Source organism: Myxine glutinosa, chromosome 5 (genome assembly GCF_964187855.1).
Source record: "Myxine glutinosa chromosome 5, kmMyxGlut1.1, whole genome shotgun sequence".
NCBI lineage: Eukaryota > Metazoa > Chordata > Myxini > Myxiniformes > Myxinidae > Myxine > Myxine glutinosa.
The window spans coordinates 26,807,557-26,824,008 of record NC_136265.1 but is presented as its reverse complement, the minus strand read 5'-3'; the positions used below and the strand labels follow the sequence as shown (position 1 = coordinate 26,824,008).

Sequence of the window (16,452 nt, the reverse complement as noted above, 5' to 3'; positions counted from 1 at the left end):
TTTGTCACCATCCCGAGCTGGTGTGGTGTTATTTTCCCTGCTGGGCTCTTTCTCAACCCTCAGGTTACCATAAACTTGACCCCCGGCCAAATCATTCCCGAGAACCACAGATACACCCTCTACAGGAAACGTGGCTTGTAAACCGACGGTGACCGGTCCTGACACCAAATCGGACTCCAACTGGATGACCTGAAGGGGAGCACTAACACCGCCCCCGATCCCCTGTAAACGAACACTATCCCCCGTTGCCGTCTCCTCGGACCATGGCAAAATGCCTTCAAGCATTAAAGATTGATGGGCCCCTGTGTCTCTCAATATCCTAACCGGTCTCCGGTTAGTCGAGGCTCCATCCAGTGACACAAACCCCTCGGAAACAAATGGTTGGTAACCCTCTTGATGGCGATTTCTTACGCTAGCCATCGCATTCGGAGTTGTAATAGTCGGACTCCGCTCTGGGTTGTCCCTTTTCATGAGGTAACAACTGGACATCAAGTGTCCAGGTTTTTTGCAAAACGCGCAAGTAGGCCCGGAGGAAAAACTCGGGGTCTGCCTCGGGCCCCCCGAACTATAAGTTTGTCTTGGGCCCGCATCCCTCTGATTTCGAACCGGTGGGGTATCATAGTTGTCCCCATAATCATCTCGAGGCCGCCGCCATGTATGGTCGTTCTCCGCACCTGCTGTTCCCCACCTCCCCTGCGGAGATCTAGGCGAGGAGTTAGGTTCGTGGACCCCTATTCGGTGGGTTAAGGCATAATCATCTGCCATGGTGGCTGCGTCCCACAACTTTGGTACCTTCTTTTCCTGCAGGTACACTTTGATGTCCTCGTGGACACACTGCTGGAATTCCTCCACCAGGATCAAGTCCCGCAATGTCTCGAAGTCTTTCCCGACTCCTTTTGACTCACACCACCGATCAAACATGTTTTCTTTCACTCTGGCAAACTCCACATGGGTCTCACTCTCCCTCTTCCTGGCATTCCTGAATTTTTGCCTGTAAGCTTCCGGAACCAACTCATAGGCCTTGAGGATGTGCTTCTTCAGTACCTCATAATCTGCACATTGGTCCATTGGTAGCGCCGAATAAATTTCCTGAGCTTTCCCCACCAGCACACTTTGTACGAGTATGGTCCAGGCCTCCTCCGGCCAGTTTAATTGTCGAGCCACTTTCTCAAAGTGTGGGAAGAATTTCGCGACTTCCTTTTCACTGAACGGTGGAACCAGCCTCACATGTCTGCCCACATCCCAGGTTTTCTGGTGAGGTGTCGACCCCGTCAGCAAGGGTGGTGCCTCTCCCCGTTCTCTCATTAACTCCAGCTCCCTGACTTTGATTTCTTGCTGAAGCTCCATGTCACGTTCCTTTAATTCCCTTTCCGCTTTTCTCTCCTCTGCTTCGAGGTCCCTTGCAGCTCTCCTTTCCTCTGCTTGTTCCTTTTCTCTTCTTTCCTGGAGTTCTCTTTCCACTCTCCTTTCCTCTGCTTGTTTCTCTTCTCTCCTCTCCTCTGCTTTCCTTTCTTCTTCTGCTAACCTTTCCTGGAGTTCTCGTTCCACTCTCCTTTCCTCTGCTTGTTTCTCTTCTCTCCTCTCTTCTGCTTTCCTTTCTTCTTCTTTTAACCTTTCCTGGAGTTCTCGTTCCACTCTCCTTTCCTCTGCTTGCTTCTCTTCTCTTCTCTCTTCTGCTTTCCTTTCTTCTTCTTTGATCCGTTCCTGGCTCCGTAATTGCAACTCCAGTTTCCGGAGCTCCACGTCTTCTGGTTCTTCGGGTAGCCACTCCCAGGCTAACTCGTCCCATGTTCCTAATCCCACCATAGATTGTATCACCGTGGCCTGCAACTCTGCCTTCCTCAAATTAGTTCGGACCTCCAAGTTAAAATGTTTGGCCAATTTCAAGAGATCCGACTTTAGCAACGCTCGGAACTGTGCCTCACTCGGGGTTACCCCAAAGTTCTGTGCCACAAACGCCATGGTGCCTATCGTTAACACCTGTTAACCTTCACCCCAAGACTTTCCCCAATTTCTCAAAAAAAAATATTACCAATTAATAATTAATTAATAAATTTTAATTACCAAAAATATTATTATTTTATTATTTTATACACTTTTAGATCCCGGACGTAGACCCAATTGCGAAACCGCAAATCGTAATTTGGACGAGCCCCCAATTCTGTTACGTGGTCCCCTCAGTGCATACCAGGTCTCGGTGACCCCCGGACCGTGAGAGGACCTTCGCCAGCAAATAGTATTATATAGGCGCATTCGCCACGCAATCCATAGGAATTTCACCCAGGCGACAACTGATGTGCAAGTATATATTTCCAATGGTAATGATACCAAACTCTTTCAAAGACACAACCACGGAGATTTTCCCCGAGCAATCAACAATACACAACCAGGCACAATCAATATTACAACCATGTGAACTCATCTACACAAACTCTAAGATGGCCATCTTAATCTTATACATTCCTCACGTGAGCCCCACTCCTGACTCCCTCCGTGGTCAATGTCTCTCCTCTCCGCACACGGGCGGTTGAACGAGCCCCGGGCGGACGTGCTCTAAACGTGCCGTCTCGGACTGGGGCCGCGGCTGCAGCGCACCTCCTTGCCAAGCCACGGGGCAAACCCAGCGCGGCGTCCAACGTGCGCGAGGCCCCAAGTGCGACTCTTACGCGTCCTTGTAGATGGGCAAAAACCCAGCGCGGCTTCCGACGCGAGCGAGGCCCAACGTGCGGACCCGTACGCGTCTTTGTAGACGGGGCAAAACCCAGCGCGGCTTCCGACGCGAGCGAGGCCCAACGTGCGGACCCGTACGCGTCTTTGTAGACGGGGCAAAACCCAGCGCGGCTTCCGACGCGAGCGAGGCCCAACGTGCGGACCCGTACGCGTCTTTGTAGACGGGGCAAACTGTCCCGGACGCTTGGTTTCGTGCACGAACTCACAGTGACTGGACGTGTCCAAAGGTATTTACCGCCCAGGTAACTCCTCTCGCCAGACGTTTCGCAACGGCGCGTTTTCCGCGCAGCGTAAGGTCGATTCCACCTTCTCGTCGTCGCGGGGCGAGGAAGAAGAAGCCTTCCTTTCCCTCGTGTCTTTTCTCCTCCGTTTCCCGTCACTTCCGCTTCCGGCCACTTCCGTTTCCTGCCACTCTTTCAGAAGGGCTCCTGACCCTCCAACCACAACAACTACACAACAACTTAATATACTACACACGGAAGCAAACACCTGCATGGTAATTCACATACATTCACATAAATATGTAACAATAGGTACGGCGTATAAACCCCCTATAGGACAATGTTGATGCACGGACAGACGCACGTACGCAGGCACGTCAAGACTGAGAATGTATTTAATGTATTCCGCTCTATCTCTTTGCTGATGACTCCACTCTCTGCCGCTCCATTCCTCTTCCCTCAGATCGGCAGTCTGCAGCCTCCTCACTCTCTGAAGACCTGGACAAAATCACAGACTGGTCAAACAAGTGGAACATGTCTTTCAATCCTGCCAAATCTCACTCTCTTACTATGTCTCTCCGAAAAGATCGACTGGACAACCCTCCCATCTACTTTCTCAACAATCCTCTCCAAGAAGTTCTGTCACTCAAGCTTTTGGGTCTCACTATCTGCCATGATCTTTCTTGGGAAAACCACATTTCCAAGCTGGCCTCCAAAGCCAGTCGCCGACTGGGCATCCTCCGTCGTGCGAAGTCCTTCCTCGGCACACCTGAGCTCCTCACCACTTACAAGGCTTTCATCCGCAGCTCAATGGAATACTGTTCTCCCCTATGGGCTGGTGCTCCTGCCTCACACCTGGCTCAGCTTCACGCTGTTGAATCCAAAGCTTTCAAAATCATTGGAATCTCCCGCGATGAAGCTATCTCTGAGGGCCTTTCACTCACTCACCGCAGGCAGGTAGGTGGTCTTTCTGTCTTCTACCGACTCCTCTCCGGCCTTGCTCCCCCAGCTCTCTCTGTGCTCTGTCCCCCAAATATTCCTACAGGTCGCACAAGATCTGCCAGCAACCCTCTGATGGTTAAACTGCCGAAATCTCGGCTCTCTGCTCACCTTCACTCTTTCATTCCTCTTTTCTCCCGCCTGTGGAACAAACTCCCACACTCCCTTCAATCCCTCTCCTCCCTCCAGGTCTTTAAAACAGCTGTTCACCACCATCTCTTATCTTCCCCCATCCATAACCTTGATCTTTTCTACCCCCACTAATTCACCCCAGATCCACCTTGTTTGAAATTCCAACTTATTTCCTGGAAATCCTGGCAGTGTCCATATGTTTATACCTCTCCCACCCCCCCCCCCCCTTCACATGCCTCCCCCCCTTCACATGCCTCCCCCCCTTCACATGCCTCCCCCCCTTCACATGCCTCCCCCCCAAAGCCCTCTCCCTCCCACAGATCTCTCGATGTCTCCATGTCTCTCGGTCCCTGCTCTCAAATGTTGTGTTTGTGTCCTTCCCCCTCTCTCCCCATCTTGTCTACCGCTCCCGATGTTATTTGTTTTATGTGTCTGTTTGTCTTTCTGTGTGATTAATGTTCGCTCTTTCACGAGCCTCGATCTTGTATACAAAAAAAAAAAAAAAAAAAAAAAAAAAAAAAATGCACCTGCAGCCAACGATCCTCGTAGGAATAGAGAGTGAGAGAGGTATTATAGCACATACCTCTATCACTTTAATCACTTCTCTGTGCAGGTTTTTCCCTTCATTGGCACCTGCCACCTGCTCACCCTCCATTTTTACCTATACAGCCATCGCATAACGCACAACGCTTAGTGAGCACACCAACGAAGAAAAGAGATTCGCCAAAAGCGACAATTCAAACCATCATCATTTGTGGTACGACAGGTGCTCAAACTCAAGATCTCAACATCTCAAGCCTGCCACCTTTGCCATTAAGCCAACACCATACTTAACGTAGCAGGTGAAGGAAAGGAATCATTGTTAAACATGGAAGAGATGTAAGCAAAGGGATATGCAGAGGGATATGTCCACATGGTATCACCATGGACCACTTCCCATAGAGTGTTGTTCGAGATAGAAGTGGTAAGTTCTCTAAAAGGATGCCCAGGCTGAAATAGAAGTACCTTTTCAAGCAAATGCCATCTTCACAGCTCGTGTGTGCACCCCGCTGTCTCCATCAATTAATTATGCACCACCTGAGCAGAGAAAGTAAAGAGCATTTGGGAATTCAGGGAGCTGCTCACAATAACAGGTACATTTGCTGATGTAATCATCATAGTACTTCGTACATTTACTTTTCCATCATGAGCAAAGAAAAATAATTGTGAAGAGGACCGTTGGTCTGCGCTCGCGAAGCGAAAAGCAAGGTTAAGCATTCGGGTGCGTACGTGTGGCTACATACACATACGTCTGAATTTTTTAAATTCATTTTCTCATCAAGCCTTGGTCCAATTGACACGAAAGTTTGCACCATAGGAGCGCCTCCTGTAGAATTTTGAAGTGATAATTATGACGTCATACGTCACGTGGTAGGGATGCCATCTTGGAAGAACGTTGCACCTCTATATCTCTGAAACCGCTCAATGGAAAAAAAAATCGAAACATGGTTCATTGTCAAGTACACCCCAATCGGAATAAGATATGTTAATGATGATGTCATCGGTGCCTTCATTATGACGTCATAATTCGACAAGTCCAACACTTGATCCAATCAGTATGAAAATGTTATTTTCTCTGCAACTTTTAGTCTGATGGACAAAATTTTCACCATAGGAGCACCTCGTTCTGCAGAATTTTTAATGATAATTATGACGTCATAGGTCATGTGGTACAAGCGCCATCTTGGAAAAACCGAAACATGTTACACCTCTATATCTCCGAAACCGCTCAATGGAAAAAAAATCGAAACATGGTTCATTGTCAAGTACTCCCCAATCCGAATAACATATGTTAATGATGATGTCATCAATATCTTCATTATGACATCATAATTCGACAAGTACAACGCTTGATCCAATCAGTATGAAAATGTTATTTTCTCTGCAAATTTTAGTCTGATGGACACAACATTTTCACCATAGGAGCACCTCCTTCTGTAGAATTTTTAATAATTATGACGTCATAGGTAATGTGGTACAGGCGCCATCTTGGAAAAACCGAAAAACATTACACCTCCATAATCTCCGAAACCGCTCCATGGAAAAAAATGAAGCATGGCTCATTGTAAAGAACTCTGGATGGGAAACAATTGTTGTTAACAATGACGTCATTGGTACATTAATTATGACACCATAATTCGACAAGTACAATGCTGAGTCCGATCAGTTTGAAATTTATTGAGTGTTATCTACACAACAATTTTAATGGAGAATGGAAATTTATGATGTCATCGGTCACGTGGTCTGACAGCCATATTTGATCAAAGAGAAAAAAAACTCTTCGCAAAGAGAAGAGTTGGATCGCATCAAGTTGACTGCGCGGGGTAAGTATTCGATAAATACCATCTAGTTCTTGATGAAATGATGATTTTAACGGCCCTTTCATGAATCATAAAAAAGTCTTACATAGGAAGCTCCCGGCGTATGTGCGATCGGGACAAATTCAGGCTGAAATAGAAGCCATGATGAGGTTCCATCACCACCATCTTTTCTAACCTTGTTGACTGTTTCTAACCTTGAAAACTCCCCACCACTCCCTCACCGCAATCCCTTCTCCTTCCAAATTTCCAGTTTTCCCTCCTGAGAGTTTCTTTCTGTATCCATCTTGTCCACCCCACGCATCCTCTCCTGCCAGTGCCTCCCCATTCCCTCCGCACACCCATTGTTTGTCCATGTCTCCCTCTAGCTTGGCCTTCGACTCTGCCGTTGGTGTTTCCTCCCTCTCTCCATTGTTCCTTTTGTCCTATTGTTTTTTGATCTGTTCAGTGTACTAATTATACCTCGTCCACTAGCCACGACTATGTACGCCACTCAGAAGACCCCACCTCAATAAGCAAGTGAGGTGGCCCACCACGAGTGGGACCTTGTGCCGGTACCATTCGTGTTCAAAATACAGCATTCAATTGAAATCGAGTTGTTCCTTGCTCATAGACTGACAGACAGACAGAGGTGAACGAATTACTCAACCCCACTTTTCGCTTCGCGTGCGCGGGGTAATTATTATTGCGAATGACAAGATTGAAATGCGACAAAGCATGCGAGCACAATTCCACCGACGTTACGTCGAGAATCACGATGTCTGTCACAAGGATATGTTGTTTACGAGGTAGCCAGTTGACTTAGCCAAGCACTCAGTGTTTGCAGACTGAGCATAGGATAATTAGGCACTCATGAAATGGAATAAAAGGGATGATTCAAAGAATGTCATCAGTGGACAAAAAAGGAAAGTCCTAAAAAGTCCGACAATCCTGAAAAAAAACAAAAAACACTTCCCTCTGTACAACCTGGCTGGCAAACCAATCGCGCACAATCTCAGATTGCTTCATCACCATCTGGCAATAAAATGACAACTTGTACAAAACTAGATGGTATTCATAGAATACTTACCATGCGCAGTCAACTTGGTGTGAGCCAACTCTTCTGTTTTTGAACGCTTCTTTTTTTTTCATCCAATATGGCTGCCAGACCACGTGAGCTATGACATCAGAAATTTATATTCTCTAATATAATTGTTGCACAGATCACGCTAAATAAATTTCAAACTGATCAGACTTGGCGTTGTCCCGGTCTAATTATGACGTCATTGTTAACACCTATTCCCCATATTCAGTTATTTACAATGAGCCACGTTAAAATTTTTCCCATAGAGCGGTTTTGGAGATATAGAGGTGCAACGTTTTTCGGTTTTTCCAAGAAGGCGCCTGCAACACATGACCTATGACGTCATGATTATCATTCAAATATTCTACAGTAGGAGGCCCTCCTATGGTGAAAATTTCGTGCCAATCGGACCAAGAATTGCAGAGAAAAAAATTCATACTGATTGAATCAAGCATTGTACTTGTCGAATTATGACGTCATAATTAAGGTGCTGCTGACATCATCATTAACATATCATATTCCCCAAGCGGAGTACTTGACAATGAGCCATGTTTCAATTTTTTCCATGGAGCAGTTTCGGTGATATAGAGGTGCAAGTGTTTTTCGCTTTTTCCAAGATGGCGCCTGTACCACGTGACCTATGACGTCATAATTATCATTTTTTAAATTGCACAGGAGGAACCGCTCATATTCTGAAAATATCGTGCCAATCGGAATAGTAGCTGCAGAGGAATTTCTTTTTTTCATACTGATCAGATAAACGTTGTACTTCTCGAATTATGATGTCATAATTAAGGCACCGATGACATCATCATCAACACATCTTATTCCACATGGCAAGTACTTGGCAATGAGCCATGTTTCCATTTTTTTTCCATTGAGCGGTTTGGGAGATATAAAGGTGTAACGTTTTTCCAAGATGGCGTCCGTACCATGTGACCTATGACGTCATAATTATGAATAAAAAATTTCTACAGGCAGAGGCGCTCCTATGGTAACATTTCGTGTCAATCGGACCAACGGTTGCCGAGAAAACTCGATGGTATTCATAGAATATTTACCCTGCACAGTCAACTTGGTGCGAGCCAAATCTTCTGTTTTTGAACGTTTTTTTTCTTTGATCCAATATGGCTGCCAGACCACGTGAGCGATGACATCATAAATTTATATTCTCCAATATAATTGTTGCATAGATCACACTCAATAATTTTCAAACTGATCAGACTATGCGTTGTCCCTGTCGAATTATGACGTCATAATTATGGCACCAATGACGTCATCGTTAACAACACCTATTCCCCATATGGAGTTCTTTACAATAAGCCATGTTTCAATTTTTTCCATGGGGCGGTTTTGGAGATATAGAAGTGCAACATTTTTTGTTTTTTTTCCAAGATGGCGCCTGTACCACATGACCTATGACGTCACGATTATCATTAAAATATTCCAAAGGAGGGGCGCTCCTATGATGAAAATTTTGTGTCCATCAGACCAACAGTTGCTAAGAAAAAAACTCATTCTGATCGAATCAAGCATCAAGCATTGTACTTGTCGAATTATGACGTCATAATTAAGGTACCGATAACATCATCATTAACATATCTTATTCCCTAAGGAGAGTACTTGACAATAAGCCGTGTTTACATTTTTTCCATGGAGCAGTTTCGGAGATATAGAGGTGCAACTTTTTTCGATTTCTCCAAGATGGTGCCAGTACCACGTGACCTATGACGTGATAATTCACTGGTCAACAGCCAAATTGGTTCTGACTTATTTTCAACTGTTTCTAACTAATTTGGTGCCACGAATCCGAATCTGACCTTAAAATTTCGCTATCACGTAACCTTGACGTAGTACATCATAAGTGTGGAAAAAATCTTTAGAGCATGCGGATTTCTTGATTAAATCTCAATAAGTCTATTTATTGTCACAAAAAATAATATGAACTTAAAGTATTTTTTTACATCGCAGAAAAAAATGTAAATCTCCAAAAATAATATGAACTTTATAAAATATCACAAAAAATAATATGAACTTTAAGTTTTTATTTACATCACATAAAAAAAATGTAAATCTCCAAAAATAATATGAACTTTATAAAATATCACAAAAAATAATATAAACTCTAAGTTTTTATTTACATCACATAAAAAAATGTAAATCTCCAAAAATAATATGAACTTTATAAAATGTCACAAAAAATAATATGAACTTTAAGTTTTTATTTACATCACATAAAAAAAATGTAAATCTCCAAAAATAATATGAACTTTATAAAATATCACAAAAAATAATATAAACTCTAAGTTTTTATTTACATCACATAAAAAAATGTAAATCTCCAAAAATAATATGAACTTTATAAAATGTCACAAAAAATAATATGAACTTTAAGTTTTTATTTACATCACATAAAAAAATGTAAATCTCCAAAAATAATATGAACTTTATAAAATGTCACAAAAAATAATATGAACTTTAAGTTTTTATTTACATCACATTAAAAGTGCTTCTGAACTTTACTTTTGCGTTTGTAGGAGCAATCACTTTGACGCTGTAAAGTCCAACAGTGGACGCCCATCATGTTTGGATTGAATCGGCCTTGATATCGAGTCTCCATGATGGCAATTTCCTGGTGAAACCTTCCTCCATGTTCATCACTGACATCGCCAAGATTTTGTGGAAAGAATTCCAGATGAGAATGGAAGAAATGTATCTTGAGTGACATTCGAGCACCGAGCGCCTGGTAACTCTTCAACATCTTGTCCACAAGCTCTTCATAATTTGGTGCTCAAATTTCCAAGGTAATTGTTAGCAAGAGCCACAAAGCCATCCCAAGCAACGCTTTCCAGCTCAGATAGTCTCGTTACAAAGTCCTGATTGGTGAGTACACGACGAATTTGAGGACCATTGAAAACACCTGCCTTTACTTTGGCCTCAGATACAATGCCTTGGAACTTCATTAGCAAGTAGTGGAAGCTTCATTAGCATTATTAGCTTCATTAGCACCATCTTGATCCATGTCCTTCACAAAGCTCTTCATCAAAGCAAGTTTCAAATGAAGTGGTGGTAAGAATACCTTCTCAGGATCAACAAGAGGTTTGTGAATTTCAAATGAAGTGGTATTCCTATGGTATACTGGTTCTCAAAAACTGGATGTGCTAGTGAAAATTGGACGTCATAATCGAAATCTACAGGTTAATGTTGGTTAGAATCACCTCAAAATATACTAGAACCATAAAACTTTAAAAAGAATTTTGACCAGTGTTTATCATTTTAAAAAATTCCACAGGAGGAGCTGCTCATATTCTGAAAATTTCGTGTCCATTGGACTTACAGGTGCAGAGGAATTTTTTTTTTTCATACAGATCAGATCAAGCGTTGTACTTGTCGAATTATGACGTCAGAATGAAGGCACCGATGACATCATCATCAACATACCTTATTCCCCATGGGGAGTACTTGACAATGAGTCATGTTTCAATTTTTTTCATTGAGTGGTTTGGGAGATATAGAGGTGTAAAGTTTTTCCAAGATGGCGTCCGTACCACGTGATCTATGACGTCATAATTATGAATACAAAATTCTACAGGCGGAGGCACTCCTATGGTAAAATTTCTTGCCATTCGGACCAACGGTTGCCGAGAAAATGATTTTTTTAAATGCAGACACGTACGCAAGCATATGCCACACGTACGCAACCGAATGCATAACCCTGATTTTCGCTTCGCGAGCGCAGGGTAATAAATACACATTGCAGAAACAACTCAGAAAGCATTTTGTTTTGTTTAAAAAGAGTGAGTGAGAATGCCCTAAGGTTTCAACCCATCATCAAGGACTGCTCGATCTCCAGCAACCCAAGTCTTTCTACGCTCCGAATGGAGCAGGGCAACAAACGCGCCTCCAATCAGATCCACGACTGGAGAGGTCCACCCTGGAAGCCCCCACCTTAATGGGCAAGCGAGGCGAAACACAAAGTGTGGGAACCTGTGCCGGCACCATGAACAAATTGAAAATTCTTCCTATGGCTACAAGGTGACATTGACCCCATATTGGCTTGCATGTACTGTTACAATTCATTACAAACGCTGCAGTTACTGTAACATCGGTGAGAAACCATTTCTGTTTTCTTTACATGAATGAGGCTCATGGGAAGAGCAAGGAAAAACTCACAATGGGGCAAACATCGAGGGAATGGATGAGGAGACAGGAAGAAATGAACTAGCAAGTAAAATGGTGGAGTAAGGAAAGATTATAAAGAACATGGGTCAGAATTGGGGATGACAACAGATGTCATCACAATGAAAGAGCTGAGGGTGAGCAGTCAGCCTGGATTTTGGAATTTAACTTGAAAAGGGTTACTGGAAGAACGTGTGCATTCTGGAGAAGACAGGGAGGGTCAGAGGACGGAGAGAGCACAGCACAATGCTGAAGAATAGATGATAGAAAACAGAGAGACCACTGAGCTGCCCCTCTGATGTGAGAGCAACCTTGCGCTTTGGCCTTATCAGGGGGAATTCCAATTATTTTGAGAGCTTTAGGTCCCACAGGACCTACGAGACACAGAGGTGGTGCTGCGGTGCTAGCCCATAGACGAGCGCATTCCTCCATTTGAGCGAAATTATGCAAATGCACTTTGGAAGAAAGATGTACTCAATGACAGCAGAAACTTTGAACATTACGAGTGGAATGTTGTGAAGTGGAGATGTAAAGGAGACAAGCCATCAATGCATACTCTACGTCGACTACAAAGACACTCGGTAGGGCACATACCTCTGCCAGGCTGAAGAGTTTACGTTTTGCTTCCCACTGATAGGCCAAATCTGGATTAGGACCGGACCAAAATCTAATTCCGCATGTTCTTGTCACCTACACAACTCATCCACCAACTTTTGGCACAATCCGTCCACAACTTTTTGAGATATCTGCTGTGTATTGTTTTTGGCCCTATCTCTCAATGGTAAAGTATCCAGGGCCAAATCTTCGCCAAAATCGAATCAATGCGTTCTTGTCATACACCAAACTTGTCCACAAAGTTTCGTCCGGATCCGTCCATAACTGCTTGAGATATCCTGCTCACAGACAGACAGACAAACAGACAGGAGTGAAAACGTAATCACCATCTACCTTCGGCGGTGAAGGTAAAAACTAGGAACAATTGCTTAAATAATCCAGGGGGAAGCCACATTTTGAATGGGGGTACATCACTTTTATTCCGTGATTTTGCGGCAGACACATATCGAAAGACAATATTGAAGTTCTTGATCACTCGTACCGTAATAAAAACACATTTCACGACAGAACCATGGACAGTCACTGTACACGTAGACATCGATGGACACAGGTCCATGAGCAACTGAACAGACACATTGACAACAAGAAATGAAGCTTCATTACATTGCGACCTGCACCTGTCATACCGTGTCATGAGCAAGGAGGAAATAAACGCAGCCCAAGAGACCTCCGCAGGTCGCCATCTTCTTTGTAGATCACAGTGATGATACAACGTTATCAGCTTTTAGAATGCAAACCAGCATCTAATGGGCAGATCATATACGATATAGGATTACGTAACGACACCTTTTCACGGTATGGGCCAACACGATGAATATGTGTACGTGCACGTTGCGGTGGACACCTGCATAGCACGACTCGGACGCGAAAACGTATAGCATCTTCATTCGGGGCGAGGGAGTGCATTTACAAATCGGCTATAGGATGGGTATATCGTGATGGGATGATGATGGGAGCCTAGTATGTAAGCACACCTTGCGATTAATAAGTGGTTCAAGTATGAAGTACGTACTTGGCGAACACGGTGAGATTCAGCACTTCCACCAAGGTATCATTTTCGCGTTTTGGGATCTTATATTCCATCCCATTCCTATATCTCAAAGTCAATCTCACCCTATAAGGAGAAAGCTCATCCCATACCTTCCACGCGCAGGATCGCAATATTGGACCTACTACACTTAACCCATGCAATGTGCCCAGGGCACGCCGCTTACCATACAATGCTTATCGCTTTTGAGCAGAGGTTCTACATCGCGATGAATCCCGCCTCGGTGGAACAATATCCCAGATTCAGAGCTCTTGATTGGCTGGGAAGTCGCTGGTTTTAACCCCGGCCGAGTCATACCAAAGGCTTTTAAAATGGTCGGTGCAAACAACCATAGTTTGGTAATAATAGCGCAGACTTTGATGGGCGTGAAGGCCTCCTCCTGCGTTGAAGTTCCTTGGAAGGGAACTCCTATTATACAATTGGACACGTCAAACCCGCTTTTATAGGATAGGAAAACTGCACAGTTGGTGGTGCGTGGACGCGAACGCCCAAAACGAGTGAAAATAAATTCTCCTTTTCAAGTTCAAAGCAACTAGACTGCAATCAAAAATGGCTCGAATGGGATCGCTTGTCCTGACTCTCGTCTCGTTTTATAGCATTACGCAACTGGGTTCAGAACCCGTTCTGGAAAGATAGCTTTGGCTTGTGTTGAATGCAAAGTCGACGCACGCATCTGGTTCACAATATTAATAGTCCCTTTGGGTCACCGTGTGTATTCCACAATCAAACATCTAGATCCTACAGTACATGTTTGATCATGTACATCTTGTGCAGAACAAACGCACAAACAATTGTTGGCCTCCAATCAAAATTATTTCTCACTCCTTTAAATATTACATCTTCCAGCTAATCAGACTCCATGTCATCTCCGCATTAGAAAGAAGAAACTCAGGAGGCCTCCTCGCTCTGCGCAACAGTTGATGTTTGGTCGATTCGGGTATCCGGCGCCATCACCTGAGGGGCGTCACGGCATAGGGCGTCTTCGGCTCGTCCAGCTCTTCGGTTGAGCCGCAACACCTTCCGGAAACTCTTCTTGAAATTCTCCGATAGGAACGCGTAGAGTAGCGGGTTGGCACAGCTGTTGGCATACGAGAGGACGACCACGAAGAGGAAGAGACCCATGACGGCAGGCTCATGAGGCAACGGCACTACGATGTTGACGATGTTGAGGAGGTAGAAGGGGAGCCAGCAAATAGCGAAGACCGTCACAACCACAGTGACCATGCGGGTAACGCGCCTCTCGGCGCGTCGGCTCTTGGTGGAACAGACCCGTGCGCCGGAGGATTTCACCTTGAGCACGATGAGGAGGTAGCAGAGGCAAATAACCACCAGTGGTGCAAAGAAACCCATTATAGCCGTGTAGAGAATGAAAGCGGCTGACCAGACTGCAGGTGGCTCGGGCCAGTTAATGTTGCACATGGCCATGTCGTTCTTGGTGTGGGAGAACATGATGACCGGCAGGACGACCACGATGGAGAAAGCCCAGACGCCGACGTTGACCAATTTGGCGACCACCGGTCGGCGCCATTTTGTGGACGTCATCGGGTGAACCACGGCCAAGTATCTGTCGACGCTCATGACCATCAAGCAGAAGATGCTGGTGAACTGATTGATAGCGTCGATGGTCATCACGAGCCGACACATGAGAGACCCGAACGGCCAATAAGAGAGGGCGTTCTGCATGGCGAGAAACGGCAGACCGAGCATGAAAAGCTCGTCTGCCACCGCAAGGTTGAGGATGTATATGTTAGTTACGGTCTTCATCTTGGCGTAGCGCAGAACCACGTAGATGACGAGCGTGTTCCCCACCAGGCCGACGGCACACACCATGAAGTAGATCACAGGCATGACCAACATGCCTCCTTCGCCGAGTGGTGTCTCGTACGCCAGACGGCTTGAGTTGTCCGCACCGATGGACGAGTTCGGAAACATCTCGTGATGTAGGGATTGGTGATCTACCTACTCTTCGGGAGTATACCGATCTACCATTCCCAGCCTTTCTACAAAGGTCTCGAGCGAAAAAGTAGCATCAAGGCCCAATGAAGGGACCGCTGTGGATCGTGGTTTCTGGATCGCAACTGCAACGAAGAGGCACAGAGGACGATGACAACGGTTTGTTTTGAGGGCGGGTAGCTTTAATGCGGGCTGGGCACACAGCAATGGTGGGTGGGAAGTGGAAGTCGTGATCATCAGAATCAAAGTGGCAGCTAGGGAAGGAGCGCATTTATACTCACACTTGCCTTTAATAAAATAGCCTCGCGAAATGCTCTGTTGTTTGTAACAAATGTGTGGACATTATCCAGGCCCTTGGAATTTTTTTATTATTATTTCCTATAAACGTGCCATAAAACAGGAATATTAAAAGGACGTCTGGAGATGATGCATGGAAGGTACAAGGAAGGCATCATGGAAGCGAGACATTGGAGAGGAAGAAAAAAAAACCGATATCGCTCAAAAACATGTCAGAAGGAAAACGAAATCCCACTCCGTTTGGACAAAATAAATTAAATAATTCACAATAATGCAGAAAACTAGCACATGCAAAATAGAATTGACAACAATGCAGAGCTGCAGGCAAAACATAATAAAAGAACCGTCTGGAAAATTTGTTTTTGAACAAATTTGCATGAAACCATGTGAAAATTTGCGGGTTTTATTAGAGACCCTGTGTTGTTATGTTTTTTAAGTTATAACGGCGAGCCCTCCTCGGAAGTTTGTCCCCTGGTCTTTCATTTAATAATACAGCTCATTTGTGCTTCATTACTCGCTTCGCAATAAGCTTTCAATGCATCGAAAACCTGAGTATAAATGGAGAGATTTTCATGTCGTGCGTCAAATTTGAATCCTGATGCACCGAGTTCAATCTCGTGCTTGATTTGTGCAGCAGTAAGTACCAAAACGTAAAAGCACTGGGTGGACATGTTCAATTGCGTGACATCTATGCACTTTCATGTTGGCAGTTTATAACTTAAACCAGTATAAAGCCCGTCAAAAATGACTGGTTAGAACAGTTTATTCGACGGTGCAGCCTCGTGAGCATGTGCCGAAGTCTGAAGCCTCGGCCTTGTGTCAGGTGTGCTTGTATCTTCTTTATTTATTACACATCAT

The 16,452-nt window shown here is 44.6% G+C and overlaps 1 protein-coding gene across 1 annotated transcript; it reads right to left on the bottom strand.

The window, feature by feature from the left end:
• Nucleotides 1-12,699: 12,699 nt before the first annotated feature.
• On the bottom strand, nt 12,700-15,201 carry LOC137427821 (somatostatin receptor type 5-like). The gene has a single exon (XM_068117573.2). The coding sequence runs from the start codon at nt 15,199-15,201 to the stop codon at nt 14,233-14,235; it is 969 nt and encodes a 322-aa protein (XP_067973674.2). The 3' UTR covers nt 12,700-14,232.
• Nucleotides 15,202-16,452: the final 1,251 nt, after the last annotated feature.

Excerpts from the sequence above, each read along its gene's own strand:
- LOC137427821 (XM_068117573.2), bottom strand. The coding sequence starts at position 15,201 with ATGTTGGTCATGCCTGTGATCTACTTCATGGTGTGTGCCGTCGGCCTG.